Below are 16,784 nucleotides of genomic sequence, written 5' to 3'. Positions count from 1 at the left end.
TCAATTCAAAATCAAATTAATTAATTATTAATTTATATTTATTTTACATAATATTATATGTTTAAAGCTTATGCCTAATACAATTTTTTTATGTAAATTTATGTTCTTTTGCACTATGTCGTATACTGTCGCTCTTGAATTGCATTAATTATTTAAACTAAAATTTTAAAATAATATATGATTACGTTATTAATTTAATTGATAATAATGATACTTAAGTCGTTTACATATTTGCAATTGGTACAGAAAAGGATTGCATTTTAAGACAAACAGTACAAGCAGTGTAATGAATCAAAATAGTATATATTATTACCCAGATAGCCAAGCAAGATTAAGCATATCGGGCAAATTAATGCACTGCATGTATGTTGTGAACTTGCCCACAATTTGCTGTCATTGTAATTTAACGTGGAACAAAGTTAACATCAGGAGAGCAAATAACCTTCATGAATTTATAAAATTATAAGTGCATGCATTGAGGAATAATAAACTTGTCACATTGACAGCAATTGTGCATGCATGTTGACAACTTGCCGTCAGTTTGTTGAATTCTAATGTAGAATTTTACATGATGTCAGAACAACAGACAGTTTGAAGAAACACCTTGGCTTTAGTTTGATAAAATTAATAGGGAATAAGTGACAGCAAAATAACAACACGTTGCTTTTATTTGGCTATTTGAGTATATACATATTTTGATGAAAAATAATATTAAACTCAAAGATCCAGTCTTGATCATCTTGATAGAAATATATTAATGAAATATTTCACAGAAACTTTTTTATTTAATCCCTTTTTATTATTTATTAAGATTTATTAAAATGCATTAAAATTTATTAAAAATTAATATTTAACATTTATTAAAATTTATAAAATTTATTTATATAATAAATAACAATGTAATAAAATAAATTTTATGAATTTTAAGAAATTTTAACAAATTTAAATGAGTATATATTAAAGAATTTTAATATATTTTAATAAATTTAATAAATTTTAATGAAACAGATCTCCTCTTTCTCTCTCTCTCTCTCTCTCTCTCTCTCTCTCAATGAAGAGAGATTTTTAATTAAATATTTTCATTAGGACATATAAACAATTTCTTATTTTCTTCTTTCAAGATCACGCATAAATTTTCTCTAACCTTAAAAGAGAGATAGCACGTGATGTTTAAACAGACGGTGGGGATTGAGCCAAACGCTATCCATGCACTACCTCTGAAGCAGTAGCATGGGCTGCGGTCCGAAACACGCCTACAGCGCTATTAGCGCGCTCACGATTGGTCCGATTCACGCTTGCAGTGTTTTCATGAGCATAATGACGTTATCAATACGTGACGTTTCAGTGCTCATGGTGACCCTGGATGGAAGATGGGTCACTGTGAACGTCTCGTAGCCGCATGACGTCAGAATGCGCGAAAAAGTGAGGATTTAAAAAAGGACATAGCAATTAAAAGTAAAAAACTGCATTATAATGTCGAATAAATTGATATCTGTTCCTGTCTTCGTGGAAGATGCAAATGAGACATTAATACTGAAAATTTCGCCACAAGATGCAGAGAGAGTGAATACAGGTAAGAAGAAATAATGTCTGTGTAATGATGAGGTTAGAATTTATTGTATACTTATTTTTATAATAAACTATTTGTTATTATACTAGAGAAGTATATAAGAAAAATATAAAATAATTATAGTAATTTTATAATTATTTCTAGATATAAATTATATGACAAGCCTCGTTAATGAAATATATAAAAAGAGAAGTAAAAAATTAAATAGTCAATTGAATGTACAAACTTCGACAAATAATGATATAAATACTTCAATTCAACAGTCTTCATGCAATGATAAATCTTATACTTCATCTCCAGAACAAGATTCTGATGAAGATGATCTTAAAGATGTAGGTGAGTTTCAAGGAAATATAACAAGCAATGCTTTCTAGCAACACCGTAATAAAGTGATTATTTTATCTTTGTTGTTTGCCGTATGTAAAAAAAAATAAAATGATTTATTGTGTTACGTGGGCTGTGTTTCAAAATTGCTGTCAGTACTAAAAATCTATAATGTACGTAACGGAAACTATAGATTTTCAGTACTGACAGCAATTTGGAAACAGCCACAGTGTCGTTGCTGAAAAGCACCTAAGTTTTTTAGTTAGATTTTTATTATTTATAATTAAAAATTTTTATTCCTCCTGAAAACCTAATAATTACAGTGAATGAAAAGTCATTGTTTATATGGCCATCTAAATGTATATACTTGTTGCTTGAAAAATATGAAGAAAGAAAAGAAGAATTTACAGGAGGTATGAAACGTCACAATAAAATTTGGGAAGCTATTGCTCATGAAATAAAAAAAATAAATATTGAATATACTGTGAGTGGATCACAATGTCAATCAAAATTTAATAGTTTAAAGAAAACATACAAAAAAATATTGGACTATAATTCAGTGTCAGGGAATGACAGAAAAACGTGGCCATATTTTGAAGTAAGTGCATAATATTAATTTTTACAATTTTTAATTATGTTTGAAGATCCACAAAATATTTTTTGTCATTATTTTTTTTCAGAGAATGCATGAAATTTTTGGAAAAACAGGATGGGCAACTCCTAAAGCTATTGCTTCAGAAGCTGGACCATGTGATGAACAGGCGAGTGTATCTGATTCTTCTGCGAATGATGATAATAAAAGAAAACCCAAAAGGAAAATTGAGACTGTTTTACATGACTTTATGTCAGAGATAAAAAAGGAAAAAATACAGAAAGAGAAAAAGAGAGAAGCTAAAGAAAGATGGTTTCAAGAACTGAAGGAACAACGAGAAAGACAACACCAGGAAAAAATAACACTGATGCAAAAGTTATTAGAAAGCATTAACAAGAAGTAATTTAATTATTCTTGTAATATTCTAAATTCTTAGTTTTTACTTCTGCAACGATTTTAAAAAATCTTATTCTCTATTATATTCTTTTCTATTTACTTTTTTTAAATTACATTTATTTAATTGTATTGCTTATTATAGAATTAATTTTTTGTTTATTCCATTAGGAAAGTTTAGTTTAATCCATTAGAAAAGCAGATACTGCTGTTGAAAGACTGGTTAATATTACTTAAAATATTACTTTTACAGTTAAATAATATTATTTTGTTTTATTTTTAGTAAAAACATTATTTTTGTTTTATATTTAAGTTGATTAAATTTTGATATTGTAAAGGTACGCAAAAAAAAAGGTATTTGTTATTTACACATATTAAATAAAAATTTAATATATATTTGTATTATCTATAGTACAAACATAGTTTAAATTTGTTATACAAATATATAGATATTGCAGATAATTTATATTATTTATACAATACAATTACCAAACTATGAAATCTTAATAAATAAATATCACTTGTAACAAAGTGTTTAATTATTTTTACTTTAACCTTATTGCTAAAAAGGGATATATATTCTTAAATTAAAACGTCACAAAATTAATTTACAAAATTTATTTAGCTTAAAAATATAAAAAAGGTAAATGTACATACATATATAGATAGATATAGAATAGTTATATAGCACCATTAATCCTTATAATTAAATTATTCATAATTGCTTGTCGTTTAACATTACCATCCTCTGTTCTACCGGGTATTAGTGTTCCACGGTGTCTGTTTTGTTCATGTGTTTCATTGAAATCTATTAAATCGCCTTTCAAGATACAAATATTGTGTAATACACAAGTAGCTATTAAGTATTCTGGAATTTTTTCCAAAGTGACCATAGGTAGACAATCCAAAATGCTTCTCCATCGTCCTTTCCATAACCCAAAGGCTCTCTCAATTGCAATTCTCGCAGAGGATAAACAAAAATTAAAATTTTTCTGTCTATTCGTCAAATGGCCATTATCTTTAAAAGGTACCATTATACATGGATGAATGCCATATGCAAAATCTCCAACAAGATGAGAATTATAAGAAAAATAGATCTCTGGATCTTGAACATACTGACTGACAGGAGAAAGTCGAAAAACACGTGCATCATGCACTGATCCAACATTTCCAGCAAAGACACTCGTAAAAAGCAAGTTTTGAGTACAAACTGCCTAAGAAAAAAATTAAACACAAAAATAAGCATAACAAGGAAACAAAAACAGTGTCTAATTATTTTTTAGACATATTTTGATATTCTTACTTGCACATGGATTGAATGGTATCCTTTACGATTCACATATGATTGTTTATCCTGTTGTAAAGCTCTTATTTTAATGTGAGTTCCATCATTGGCTCCTAAAACATTAGGAAATGCACTGGCTTTTTCAAATTCTATCATTACTTTAGCTGCTCTCTCATCCACAGGCCACTTAATAAATCGAGGAGCTAGAGTGTGCAAAGCATAAGCAACTCTTCTCATTGTACGAATTGCTGTAGCTTTTCCCAAGTTAAATTTTGTACACACAGATCTGCAAGTCAGACTTAATGTAATTCCTGTTACAATTTAAGACAATTTTCTCTTTTCACTTTCTTGAAAAAGTCCCATAATATTCCTTGCATAAAATGTCTTATTCAAACATAGTGTTTTGCATTCACGAGATTTTATTATAAATTCTGCTTTGCAGAAATCTCGGATTGGATCGTGGTCAATACTTTTCAGTGCGATATTGAGAATAGAATCAGTAAATCTTATTTGCCTCTGAATCCGATAACAATTAGCAGAAGAAATAAATCTTTTTTAATGTGAGGGTTCGCATTCATTTGAATGCCTCTTATTGCGATTGAATGCGAAGAATTGAATCCTCAAAGAACAGAATCCAATTCAGAATTTAGAATATTCAATTAAATATCTTCTGAATTCTACTTTTTGCAAAAAGTCAATATTTTTTAATTCTTTTTAATTCGACGTTTTATGCAAGGCTTGTATAATGCTTTTAATAATAAGGTATAATAATATACCTGTATGAATCTGGTGTTCCCATCATCCACAAAGCCATCAACAACTGCTTTTGTGCAGATATTGGTTTCCTACCACTAATTGACCTTGTGCTACTTAATGCAGGTCCTATCAATTCCAATAAAAATTGAAAAGTTTCAGGTAGTAATCTGTAAAGAAAGAAATAATATTTCACACTCGCTAGAGTTGATATTTATATTCCAATTACAATATTTTTCGAATTTAAGCCAAAACTTTACATACCTAAAATGCATTTTAAATTCTTCTGCAGTATAATTGGGAACAATTTTTTCAATGTAATCCTTGATGCGAGGTCTCATATGGGTTTTACTTCTTCGTTCATTTAAATACAAACACATTATTTGTATAAAATTTTGTGTTTTTTCCTCTTCGTCGTCACTACTTGAGGATATATCAATTGCAAATTCTAAATCACTATCGCTTTCCAAACAAAATTCCAAATATTGCGACAATATTATTTTCTGTTGTTTCTTCTCCATTTCGTATATTATACTAAGATTTAAGGCTTCTAGACAATGTTGACAATATAATTTTTAATAAACCAAACAGTATTTTAGGTTACATAGCACGTAAGTGAGCTTACGGCCGGTCCGAAACGAAAGTGTCTATAGCGTCATATTTGAATCGGACCGGCCGTGAGCGCCTTGAGCGCTGTAAGTGCCATGAAATCATTTCGGACCGCAGCCATGGATAGCGCGCGTTTATGACGTCAAACGCTACGGACAGTGACGTCATCATAATTTTGATAGCGCTATCCAGCGTCTCCGCGAACAGCGGTAGTGCTGCGTAGCGCTAATAGTGAGCTCCCCGAACGCACCCTATAAGTAGAGCACTAGAAAAGTAGGTATTCTCACGTTCGTCATTTTTCTTCAAACTAGCAAGTAACTAGCATGAAAAGTTAGGTATGTTTTGTACATATATACGTCAATAATGGGTGTTTACGATAATGGCTATCCGAGTAATTTTCTCTAGGACCGAAATATATGATAAGCACAACCATCTACTATCATCATGATTCGTGACAACTCAATGCTGTCCGGTATAGCCAAATCATCACGAGCAAGTTGCGAGTTGCGAGTTCCGTGAATTTGTAGCAGGTAACCTAAAAAGTACGACATAAATAATTTGATTATTACAATTAAAAATAATCTGTTTTTAATGTATGGTAAGATTATTAACTTCATTAAAATAGTAATTATATAACACAATCATGTATTTTTAAAGTATTGTCTAAAGTAATATTAAAGAGATTATTTTATTTACAAATATTTTATTTATTAATTTGTCTATCAAGTTTCTATTATAACGTATATCTAACGCATATCTAACGTATTCTGTTTACAGTATATCTTAATTTACTATGCACTTGTATTACAAATTAAAAAAATTTATTGTAACCCAGACAGCACCAGATATCGTACGAATATTATACTCTCATACGTAATGTACTGTGATCATACCGAATATACGTAAAACATTCATATAACGTCTCAGTAGAATGTCATTTTGATATATCCTCAAGATAAACTTAGAATATAGCGACTGAACTTCGCAACTCCTACTGAATATACTGAGATTATATCTAATATACTCAAAACATCCGTAAAATATCCTATGATATATCTCATGTATATCTATCACATATTTCCAAAATATCCGCGTAATATCGAAAGTGAATCATGTCAACGCTATCTATGATCTGTAACGTTACGCATTTTCGTCTGCCGTGTGATGCAGACACGTGGTGAAGTGTAGGGTGTGAACGTGCGAACACGAACTCACGGACAACGTGGTTTTCTCAGGAATTACGCCCAGATAACTCTGGTATGTACATAAGATATAATATAGTAACGTAAACTATAATAATATATATATATTGTATATATACATATATTATTTAGGTTATAACCTACAATTATCTGAGCATAATTTCCCAAAGCACCCCAGCGTATTCAACAGATATTACGCTTCATTTTTTGCGATAGCTTCCTGATGTGCGAAATGATTAATTCCTCTTCTTATTTCTTCTTGCTAATTCTGTATGTTTAATTCCTTGTTCCTTATTCCTCTCATTATGCATGAGCCCATATAATGTGAACATACTGTAGACATATTGTGAATATACTGAAGATATACTTTAGACATACGTATAACATTCTTAAGATATATTCGGTATATTCTCATAAACTGCCAGCGAAATTCTATGGGATAAGGCAACGCGGACATAGTACGTTATGAGTATATACTCGCCATATCACAGACGTATCTCTAATATTATACGAATATTGCAATATACTTTCGCAATATCCTATTATCGTTCTCATAATCTACATGTGCTGTCTGGGAAACATTATTATTAGTTTCACATTAGTGAAATATTCATGCATAATATTTATACATAAAGATATATGATTTTTTAAAATAATGATAACACCATGCAACTTATCATTAACAGTTGTTACAAGAAAGAAAAATATTTATACTTAAATTTTTATTTTACTTGTAATCTAAAAAATATTATTAATAATGATTTATTTAATTAGTAATTTTACATAATTTATCTCATTTGTTTCAAAGTGTTAACACCATCCGTTTAATAAAAGATGACTTTTCTAATATATATGTTAGTTAATAATAAATAATAACATTTATTGAGAATCAATGTTTAATTAAAATATTATATTAGGTTTTGAAATAATACCGTTATGATAGAAACTTGATAGACAAAATAAATATTTGTAAATAAAATAATCTCTGATATTACTTTAGACAATACTTTAAAAATACATGATTGTGTTACATATAATTACTATTTTAAAGTTAATAATCTTATTATACATTAAAAACAGATTATTTTTAATTGTAATAATCAAATTATTTATGTCGTACTTTTTAGGTTACCTGCTACAAACTCACGGAACTCGCAACTCGCAACTTGCTCGTGATGATTTGGCTATACCGGACCAAGATTACTAAACTGTACAGGTTGTCTCATGGAAGACCTTTTAGACGCGGGGTCTCGCAGCAAGAGGGGATATTGTGACGTCATTGGAGTTTAGTTGTCTCACTTACACTTAGAAAGTGTAAGTCTCTCTCTCTGTTCAAATGATTCCAGGGGCTCGATTCTTGAATTCATTCGCAAGAAAACGTATGCGCAAATACCCGCTCTAACAGAAAAGTTGCAAGTTTATTGGTTGAAAGTCATACGATAGCCAATAAATTTTCAACTTTTCTGTAAGAACAGAATTTGCGAATACGTTTCTCTTGCGAATGAATTCAAGAATCGAGCCCCAGGTGTAGCTGATACAAGTGCAGCTACACAAGTGTAGCTGAGCAGAGAGGAAAACGCGCTGGTAAATCAGAGAGGAATAGAAATGAGTATGACAAAGATAAATAACACCACCACTGACGTCACGACCAATCAGCGTTAAGTATCCGGATGAGACAACCTGTACAGTTAGTCTAGTAGAATTAGACTTTTTTGGGGAAAAAATTGGTAACTCAGGTTTGACTGTGCGTAAAGCACAATTAATATGCGTAGATTAAGATAGGTATGTTTGCCACTCGAAAAAAGCTGGGGGTTATTACAAAATTACGGGTTGAAGTAAGGAAAAAGTGGTTTTTTGCTTGCGCCTCGTAAACTAAAAGCGAAATCAAAAAAAGTTTCAAATAAAAGTTGTAGGTATTAAGTAAAGCTACAATAATAAATTTGGTACATTAAGATCGGTCGATTAGTTTGGTTGTAAAATAGAAAAAACCATGAAAAATGGCCATTTCTTAAATTGTTTATAACTTTCTTAAAAATTAACTCAAGCATTTGAAATTTTAGAAAAATATAGCTTTTATGACGATAAAAAATGTACTAAATTTCATCAAAAAATATTAACAACTTTTCGAGTACTGTCAATTGTTTATCCAAAACGCGTTCCACTAAAATTTAATTTCTACATTTTTGAGACCATGCACAAACCCGAACCAAAGTTTTTTCTTTTCTTAAAAAGTTGCACTATTATATATCGGTATTGCGAAATGTGTGCAATGCAATTAAGTGCCTCAAATAAACGTGTAAAAAATAAGCCTTATTAACAATTATATAACTTTTAAAATATTAACGCTATCAACATGGGGTGAAATGCATTTGAAAGGTGCGATTTTTCTTTAAATTTCAAAAAAAAAAACTTTGTCCTAGGTTGCTCAGAAGCCGAGATAATTTTTTTTCTTTGAAAAATCACTGTTGCTACAGTTATAAATATTAAGAGCTGAAATTTTAACAGCGTCTTATTAAATAGTTAAAGTATCCTTTCCAAAAAGTTCGAAGCGATTCATGAAGATTAACCACTGTAAACGTGTTAACAAAAGCAGTATCACTCGAGAGCGGCGGCCGGCGGCATGCGCGCGCGCGCTCGTCGGCTGCTAGCGCGTGGCCAGGCGAGCGCGTACAAAATTGATCTGGCGCGTTCAAATTACTTGAATCGGCAATATCTCGGGAACTAAGCGTCCTAGAAAAACGATTTTTTTTTTAAACTGGGCTATCTCGACGAGACAAGACTAATGAGCTAAACCATTTTCTTATATCTCCTAAAATAAACGTTCTAATTAATTTTTTTCTTTTTTTAATTAATTATTTCACGCGTTAAATACGTATAAATAATTTATATATCTATGCGGCGTATGCATATGCCCTATGTTATTATAATTTAATTTTTTTATTATTTTTGTTGCAAGGAATGTGTATGTTCTTTATTTTTTTTGCATAATTTAATACAATTTTTGCATTAATGTTATTATTAAATTAACTTTAACCTACAATTAAATATTAGTAATATAACATTAATTTTTTAACATATAAATGTTTATTAATTGTACTAAATTAGCAAAAAAAATAAAAAACATACATATTTCTTGCAACAAAAAAAAAATAAAATTATAATAACATAGAGCATATGCATACGCCGCAAAGATATATAAATTATTTATACGTATTTAACGCGTGAAATAATTAATTAAAAAAAGAAAAAAAATTAATTAGAACGTTTATTTTAAGAGATATAAGAAAATGGTTTAGCTCATTAGTCTTGTCTCGTCGAGATAGCCCAGTTAAAAAAAAAATCGTCTTTCTAGGACGCTTAGTTCCCGAGATATTGCCGATTCAAGTAATTTGAACGCGCCAGATCAATTTTGTACGCGCTCGCCTGGCCACGCGCTAGCAGCCGACGAGCGCGCGCGCGCATGCCGCCGGCCGCCGCTCTCGAGTGATACTGCTTTTGTTAACACGTTTACAGTGGTTAATCTTCATGAATCGCTTCGAACTTTTTGGAAAGGATACTTTAACTATTTAATAAGACGCTGTTAAAATTTCAGCTCTTAATATTTATAACTGTAGCAACAGTGATTTTTCAAAGAAAAAAAATTATCTCGGCTTCTGAGCAACCTAGGACAAAGTTCTTTTTTTTGAAATTTAAAGAAAAATCGCACCTTTCAAATGCATTTCACCCCATGTTGATAGAGTTAATATTTTAAAAGTTATATAATTGTTAATAAGGCTTATTTTTTACACGTTTATTTGAGGCACTTAATTGCATTGCACACATTTCGCAATACCGATATATAATAGTGCAACTTTTTAAGAAAAGAAAAAACTTTGGTTCGGGTTTGTGCATGGTCTCAAAAATGTAGAAATTAAATTTTAGTGGAACGCGTTTTGGATAAACAATTGACAGTACTCGAAAAGTTGTTAATATTTTTTGATGAAATTTAGTACATTTTTTATCGTCATAAAAGCTATATTTTTCTAAAATTTCAAATGCTTGAGTTAATTTTTAAGAAAGTTATAAACAATTTAAGAAATGGCCATTTTTCATGGTTTTTTCTATTTTACAACCAAACTAATCGACCGATCTTAATGTACCAAATTTATTATTGTAGCTTTACTTAATACCTACAACTTTTATTTGAAACTTTTTTTGATTTCGCTTTTAGTTTACGAGGCGCAAGCAAAAAACCACTTTTTCCTTACTTCAACCCGTAATTTTGTAATAACCCCCAGCTTTTTTCGAGTGGCAAACATACCTATCTTAATCTACGCATATTAATTGTGCTTTACGCACAGTCAAACCTGAGTTACCAATTTTTTCCCAAAACGGCCCTTTTTGAAGCTAATTCTACTAGACTAAGTTTAATAATCTTGATACCGGACAGCATTGAGTTGTCACGAATCATGATGATAGTAGATGGTTGTGCTTATCATATATTTCGGTCCTAGAGAAAATTACTCGAATAGCCATTATCGTAAACACCCAATGTTTGGAAACGCCAAACTTTATGCGACAATAAAACAAAGACACGATATTTATGATTTTGAGCCTGTAAGGCCAAAATCACATGGTGCGGAATAGAACGTGCGTCATAGAAGCAGCCAATCAGAGCTTTGCAGCATCAACGCATTCTGATGCGGCAAAGCTCTGGGGCTCGATTCTTGAATTCATTCGCAAGAAAACGTATGCGCAAATACCCGCTCTAACAGAAAAGTTGCAAGTTTATTGGTTGAAAGCCATACGATAGCCAATAAATTTTCAACTTTTCTGTAAGAACAGAATTTGCGAATACGTTTCTCTTGCGAATGAATTCAAGAATCGGGGCCCTGATTAGCTGCTTCTATGACGCACGTTCTATTCCGCAGCTCTATTCCGTACCATGTGATTTCGGCCTAAAAGTTATTGCGATGTATTATATGTATTATATAAAATTAAAGACCTATAATCAAATGGTCTGTTCTTTCTAGCTGCACTGTTGCACTGGTGCAATAAGTTAGAATGAGAAAAAATATACTTGTCTTCCTTTAACTTATTGTACCGGTGCAACAGTGCAGCTAGAAAGAACAGACCAAAAGATTCGCCACAGCCGAACACAATTTTGATTGGTCACTTGAGTCACATGGTTTATCCGCCATTGCGTACCCACGCTGGGCGAGAAAGAGGGGAGAGTGCTCTGTGTTGAGCAGTACAGGTTAAAGAAATGTGTCAGAAATTATAAGGTAATTCAATCTCTGCACTCTCGAGGGTCACTATATTTTGACGATACACACAGGAAGAACAAGAAAAATTAAATTTGCATCTGTTATGCAGCGTCTACAATGGGAGTCTTATGCCCAGTCTACAATGAGTCGTTGGTCGTTGGTCGTAAGAAATTTAACCAATCACAGTTGATCTTAGAGAAGAATAACCGAACATAATTGGTTAAATTTCTTACGACCAACGATCAACGACTCATCGTAGACTGGGCATATCATCACACGCGACTCTGCGATTTCAAGACTACGACCTAAGTAAACGACCGCATTGTAGACAAGGCATTATATGGCTGCGTACAACTTGAAGCAGGCTCGCATTGTTTACTATCTCCACTACTCCAGACCCCAGCCCCAGACCCCAGCCCCCGGCCCCAGCCCCCATTCAGTCACCGTATGGGTACAAGATGGTGGATAGCAGTCATGGTGGGGGGTCATTGGCGCATCTTTGATTATGGGTCTGTTCGCGTCACATGCCCCAACATGCTCCTATTCACCCCAACGCACTCCAATACGTTGATTCCGATGACGCCAACCTATTAGAATGCGTTGGAGTGAGTAGGAGCATGTCGGAGCATGGCGACGCAAACAAACCATATAGGTCTTTATAGGTCTGTTCGCGTCACATGCCCCAACAAGCTCCTATTCACCCCAACGCACTCCAATACGTTGATTCCGATGACGCCAACCTATTAGAATGCGTTGGAGTGAGTAGGAGCATGTCGGAGCATGGCGACGCAAACAAACCATATATAAAATATCATGCTAGTTACTTGACTAGTTTGAAGAAAAATGACGGACGTGAGAATACTCACTTTTATAGTGCCTTACTATATGCCGGAGTTATGGCTCTGCATAGATCTTATAGATACCCAGCAAACACCAAATATAAATGCAATATAACGTGGGAGTAACATGTAATGTAACAGATGTTACACTCTATTTATATTATAGTTACGAAACTTTACTACATATATGTGATGTAACAAAGTTATGAAGCTATAATATTACTCCGTTATTTGTATGTTACAATAACCGAACAGTGATGTAACCACAATGTTGCGTGGTTACACAACAATTGTTTTATTTATGTTATATGGATATTATAAAATTTGAATCTTGTGAGACTCTAACCTCAATCGCACAACGTACATCTCGTGCTATTAGGCGCGCTTTCCGCTAGTGGATGCTATAATGACGAAAGAGAGACGTTGTTTTCTTGCAACTTGAATTTAATTAGGCAATCCTTTATGTTTTTTAAGTCAACATTTATTAAAGATTATATAAAAAGGTGTAGAAAATGTTGCTGCATTTAATTAACATATATTATTTTTCTTATGTATAATATACATCATAAATAACTTATTATAATCTTTCCTACATGTTTTGTAGGTTATGTTTAGTCAGCAACAACATAATAGATTTATAAGTTATAACCGCCTTAATATATTTTTTATTTTTGATACTACATATTAATTCGATACAACACATGTATTGTGGAATTGACGTACATTGATAATTATACATTTTAGATCCATCATACAATTTCGACAAAATTGTATACGCTGCTTATTCGATGCATTTTTGCACAAAATGAACAAAAAAGTATGGCAGATAAAAGTTCTACTCCATCTTGCGAAGCAATAAATTTATCGTTAAAGTTAAAACTAACAGATATGTATGAGTGAGTCCCAGATGCGCACATTAATAAACGGACACAGCAAGCTGAGTGAAACGGACACAGTAACAAACGGACACAGACCAAACGGACACAGACCAAATGCGCACAGAGCGAAACGGACACAGTGCGAAACGGACACAGACCAAATGCGCACAGAGCGAAACGGACACAGTGCGAAACGGACACAGACCAAATGCGCACACTGCACATGCGCACAGACCAAATGCATACACGGAAAGTCGCAAACGCATGTGATGCAGTGAATGCTTTGCACGCGCACACACACACACACACGGGGGGGGATGCAAGGGGGGCCTTCGGCCCCCCTTCCGCACCCACCCCGTCCAAGTCGCTAACCTATGTAGACTTTACTCTGCTTGCAATGTACATGGATTGCATTTGGTCCGTGCGCACGTGCAGTGTGTGCATGTGCAGTATGCGCATTTGGTCCGTGTGCATTTGGTCCGTGCGCATTTGGTCTGTGTCCGTTTCGCTCTGCGCACATTTGGTCTGTGTCCGTTTCGCTCTGCGCACATTTGGTCTGTGTCCGTTTGTTACCCAGATAGCACAGGACGTCCTCAGGATCATCCTGAATATGTCCTGGGATGTCCTGGGATCTTGTCAGGATATAATAGTTGTATTATTGTAAATATTTTATATAAATATTTTATGTATAAATTTGACTTCTAAAGTAAGTTTAGAATGTTAGATTCTGTAATAGTATTAATATAAATTAAAATTTTACTCATGTCTTGAGGACATCCTTAGGATGTCCTGAGGATATATGTATGCTAGCTGAAAACGTTATTCTTAAAATATTGTATAAAGAGTTTCATTAGCTACAAAATGTCTGAAGATAAACTTAAATATAATGACTGTATAAATATCAGACATTTTAGATAGTACAGAATGTTCTAAGAATATGATATCCTGAAAGTCCTCAGGATATCCTAAGACAGTCCTTAAGACATTCTAAAACAATCCTCAGGACAACCTAAGATAGTCCTTAGGACGTCCTGAAAGAGTCCTCAGGACATCCTAAAATAGTATTCAGGGACATCCTGGACGTATAGTAATTTTTGAAGAAGACGGGTAAATTAATACCCAGACAGCACATGTAGATTATGAGAACGATAATAGGATATTGCGAAAGTATATTGCAATATTCGTATAATATTAGAGATACGTCTGTGATATGGCGAGTATATACTCATAACGTACTATGTCCGCGTTGCCTTATCCCATAGAATTTCGCTGGCAGTTTATGAGAATATACCGAATATATCTTAAGAATGTTATACGTATGTCTAAAGTATATCTTCAGTATATTCACAATATGTCTACAGTATGTTCACATTATATGGGCTCATGCATAATGAGAGGAATAAGGAACAAGGAATTAAACATACAGAATTAGCAAGAAGAAATAAGAAGAGGAATTAATCATTTCGCACATCAGGAAGCTATCGCAAAAAATGAAGCGTAATATCTGTTGAATACGCTGGGGTGCTTTGGGAAATTATGCTCAGATAATTGTAGGTTATAACCTAAATAATATATGTATATATACAATATATATATATATTATTATAGTTTACGTTACTATATTATATCTTATGTACATACCAGAGTTATCTGGGCGTAATTCCTGAGAAAACCACGTTGTCCGTGAGTTCGTGTTCGCACGTTCACACCCTACACTTCACCACGTGTCTGCATCACACGGCAGACGAAAATGCGTAACGTTACAGATCATAGATAGCGTTGACATGATTCACTTTCGATATTACGCGGATATTTTGGAAATATGTGATAGATATACATGAGATATATCATAGGATATTTTACGGATGTTTTGAGTATATTAGATATAATCTCAGTATATTCAGTAGGAGTTGCGAAGTTCAGTCGCTATATTCTAAGTTTATCTTGAGGATATATCAAAATGACATTCTACTGAGACGTTATATGAATGTTTTACGTATATTCGGTATGATCACAGTACATTACGTATGAGAGTATAATATTCGTACGATATCTGGTGCTGTCTGGGTATAGTAAGTGAGAAATCTTTGAATATCGTACGTATTTCTAGAATGTATTGCAAAATCAAATGTGTAAAAATGTTGACTTCAAAGTCAGATTGAATGTCTACACTTATTGAAATAATATGGCATATTAACAATACTAAAAAATTATAAAAAATGACATAAAATAATTATTTTATTTTATATGAACGGCGCAAAAACAGTTTTTTTAATAAGTTATTCCACATGCTATTTCGTGCGTATATGTAAAAATGATTTTAAAAAACTGTAAAACTTTATATTTATTTATAAAAATATAAGTTAACTATATATGTTTCATTCTTCTGACAACATCTATTGTAATGATCTATAACAAATATGTACGCATAAACAAGAAGTACTCATGGATCATCACGAAGCGTTAGGATGCGTATTATGGTCTTCGAAGTCAAGCAACGTCGGCGATGGTTGATACTTGGATAGGTGACTATTTTCTCGGGTAGAGAGATTAAACATGCTTTAACAGCTAGGTACAACTGTCGCTGAAACATATATACTATGTTATAGTCTTCTTCCTCTTAGAAAATTATCGCAGAAATAATTTGAATTTTTAATTTTTTGTTAAAGTTTTTTTCAATTTTCAAAAACTGTTAAAAATACTTAGAAATATTTAAAAATTTTCTAATTTGATCGGAATTTTTTATTTTTTAAATTTTTCTGAGAAACGTTTCAATTCTTATAAAAAATCGATACATTTATCATAAATCCTAAAAATAATCTAAAAAATCTGACAAAAAGTGGTTATTGTTTGCTATTTCTGAGGATGTCCTGAGGAAATCCTATGGTATCCTTAGGACGTCCGGTGGACTGTCCTCAGGATGTCCTGAGGACTAAAAAGTGGCGCTCGTTTGCTATTCCTCAGGATGTCCTGAGAACGTTCCGGGATAAAATCAGGACGTCCTCAGGATATCCACGAAGTCTGTCTTGGACGTCCTGAGGACGCCCTAAGGACGTCCGTGTGCTATCTGGGTACTGTGTCCGTTTCGCACTG

At 32.6% G+C, this 16,784-nt stretch overlaps 2 protein-coding genes across 2 annotated transcripts; one reads left to right on the top strand and one right to left on the bottom strand.

The window, feature by feature from the left end:
• The first annotated feature begins 1,116 nt into the window (after positions 1–1,116).
• LOC118645256 lies at positions 1,117–2,934 on the top strand. Its single transcript, XM_036285962.1, has 4 exons — positions 1,117–1,573; positions 1,715–1,906; positions 2,218–2,492; positions 2,575–2,934. The coding sequence occupies exons 1-4, from the start codon at positions 1,474–1,476 to the stop codon at positions 2,887–2,889; spliced, it is 882 nt and encodes a 293-aa protein (XP_036141855.1). The 5' UTR covers positions 1,117–1,473; the 3' UTR covers positions 2,890–2,934.
• Positions 2,935–3,482: 548 nt separating this feature from the next.
• Positions 3,483–5,791, bottom strand: LOC118645251 (putative nuclease HARBI1). Its single transcript, XM_036285956.1, has 4 exons — positions 5,182–5,791; positions 4,941–5,087; positions 4,183–4,450; positions 3,483–4,093 (listed from the first exon to the last, which is right to left on the bottom strand). The coding sequence occupies exons 1-4, from the start codon at positions 5,436–5,438 to the stop codon at positions 3,560–3,562; spliced, it is 1,206 nt and encodes a 401-aa protein (XP_036141849.1). The 5' UTR covers positions 5,439–5,791; the 3' UTR covers positions 3,483–3,559.
• Between the last annotated feature and the right edge of the window lie 10,993 nt (positions 5,792–16,784).

This window comes from Monomorium pharaonis, chromosome 4, assembly GCF_013373865.1.
Source record: "Monomorium pharaonis isolate MP-MQ-018 chromosome 4, ASM1337386v2, whole genome shotgun sequence".
In the NCBI taxonomy this organism is placed as follows: domain Eukaryota; kingdom Metazoa; phylum Arthropoda; class Insecta; order Hymenoptera; family Formicidae; genus Monomorium; species Monomorium pharaonis.
This window is presented reverse-complemented; position numbering and strand designations above follow the sequence as displayed.

Coding starts and splice junctions, on each gene's coding strand:
- LOC118645256 (XM_036285962.1), top strand. CDS start 1,474: ATGTCGAATAAATTGATATCTGTTCCTGTCTTCGTGGAAGATGCAAAT. Junction 1,574..1,714: donor TGCAGAGAGAGTGAATACAG/GTAAGAAGAAAT, acceptor AATTATTTCTAG/ATATAAATTATATGACAAGC. Junction 1,907..2,217: donor AGATGATCTTAAAGATGTAG/GTGAGTTTCAAG, acceptor TAATAATTACAG/TGAATGAAAAGTCATTGTTT.
- LOC118645251 (XM_036285956.1), bottom strand. CDS start 5,438: ATGGAGAAGAAACAACAGAAAATAATATTGTCGCAATATTTGGAATTT. Junction 5,088..5,181: donor GAATTTAAAATGCATTTTAG/GTATGTAAAGTT, acceptor CTTTCTTTACAG/ATTACTACCTGAAACTTTTC. Junction 4,094..4,182: donor ACCATTCAATCCATGTGCAA/GTAAGAATATCA, acceptor TTTTTTTCTTAG/GCAGTTTGTACTCAAAACTT.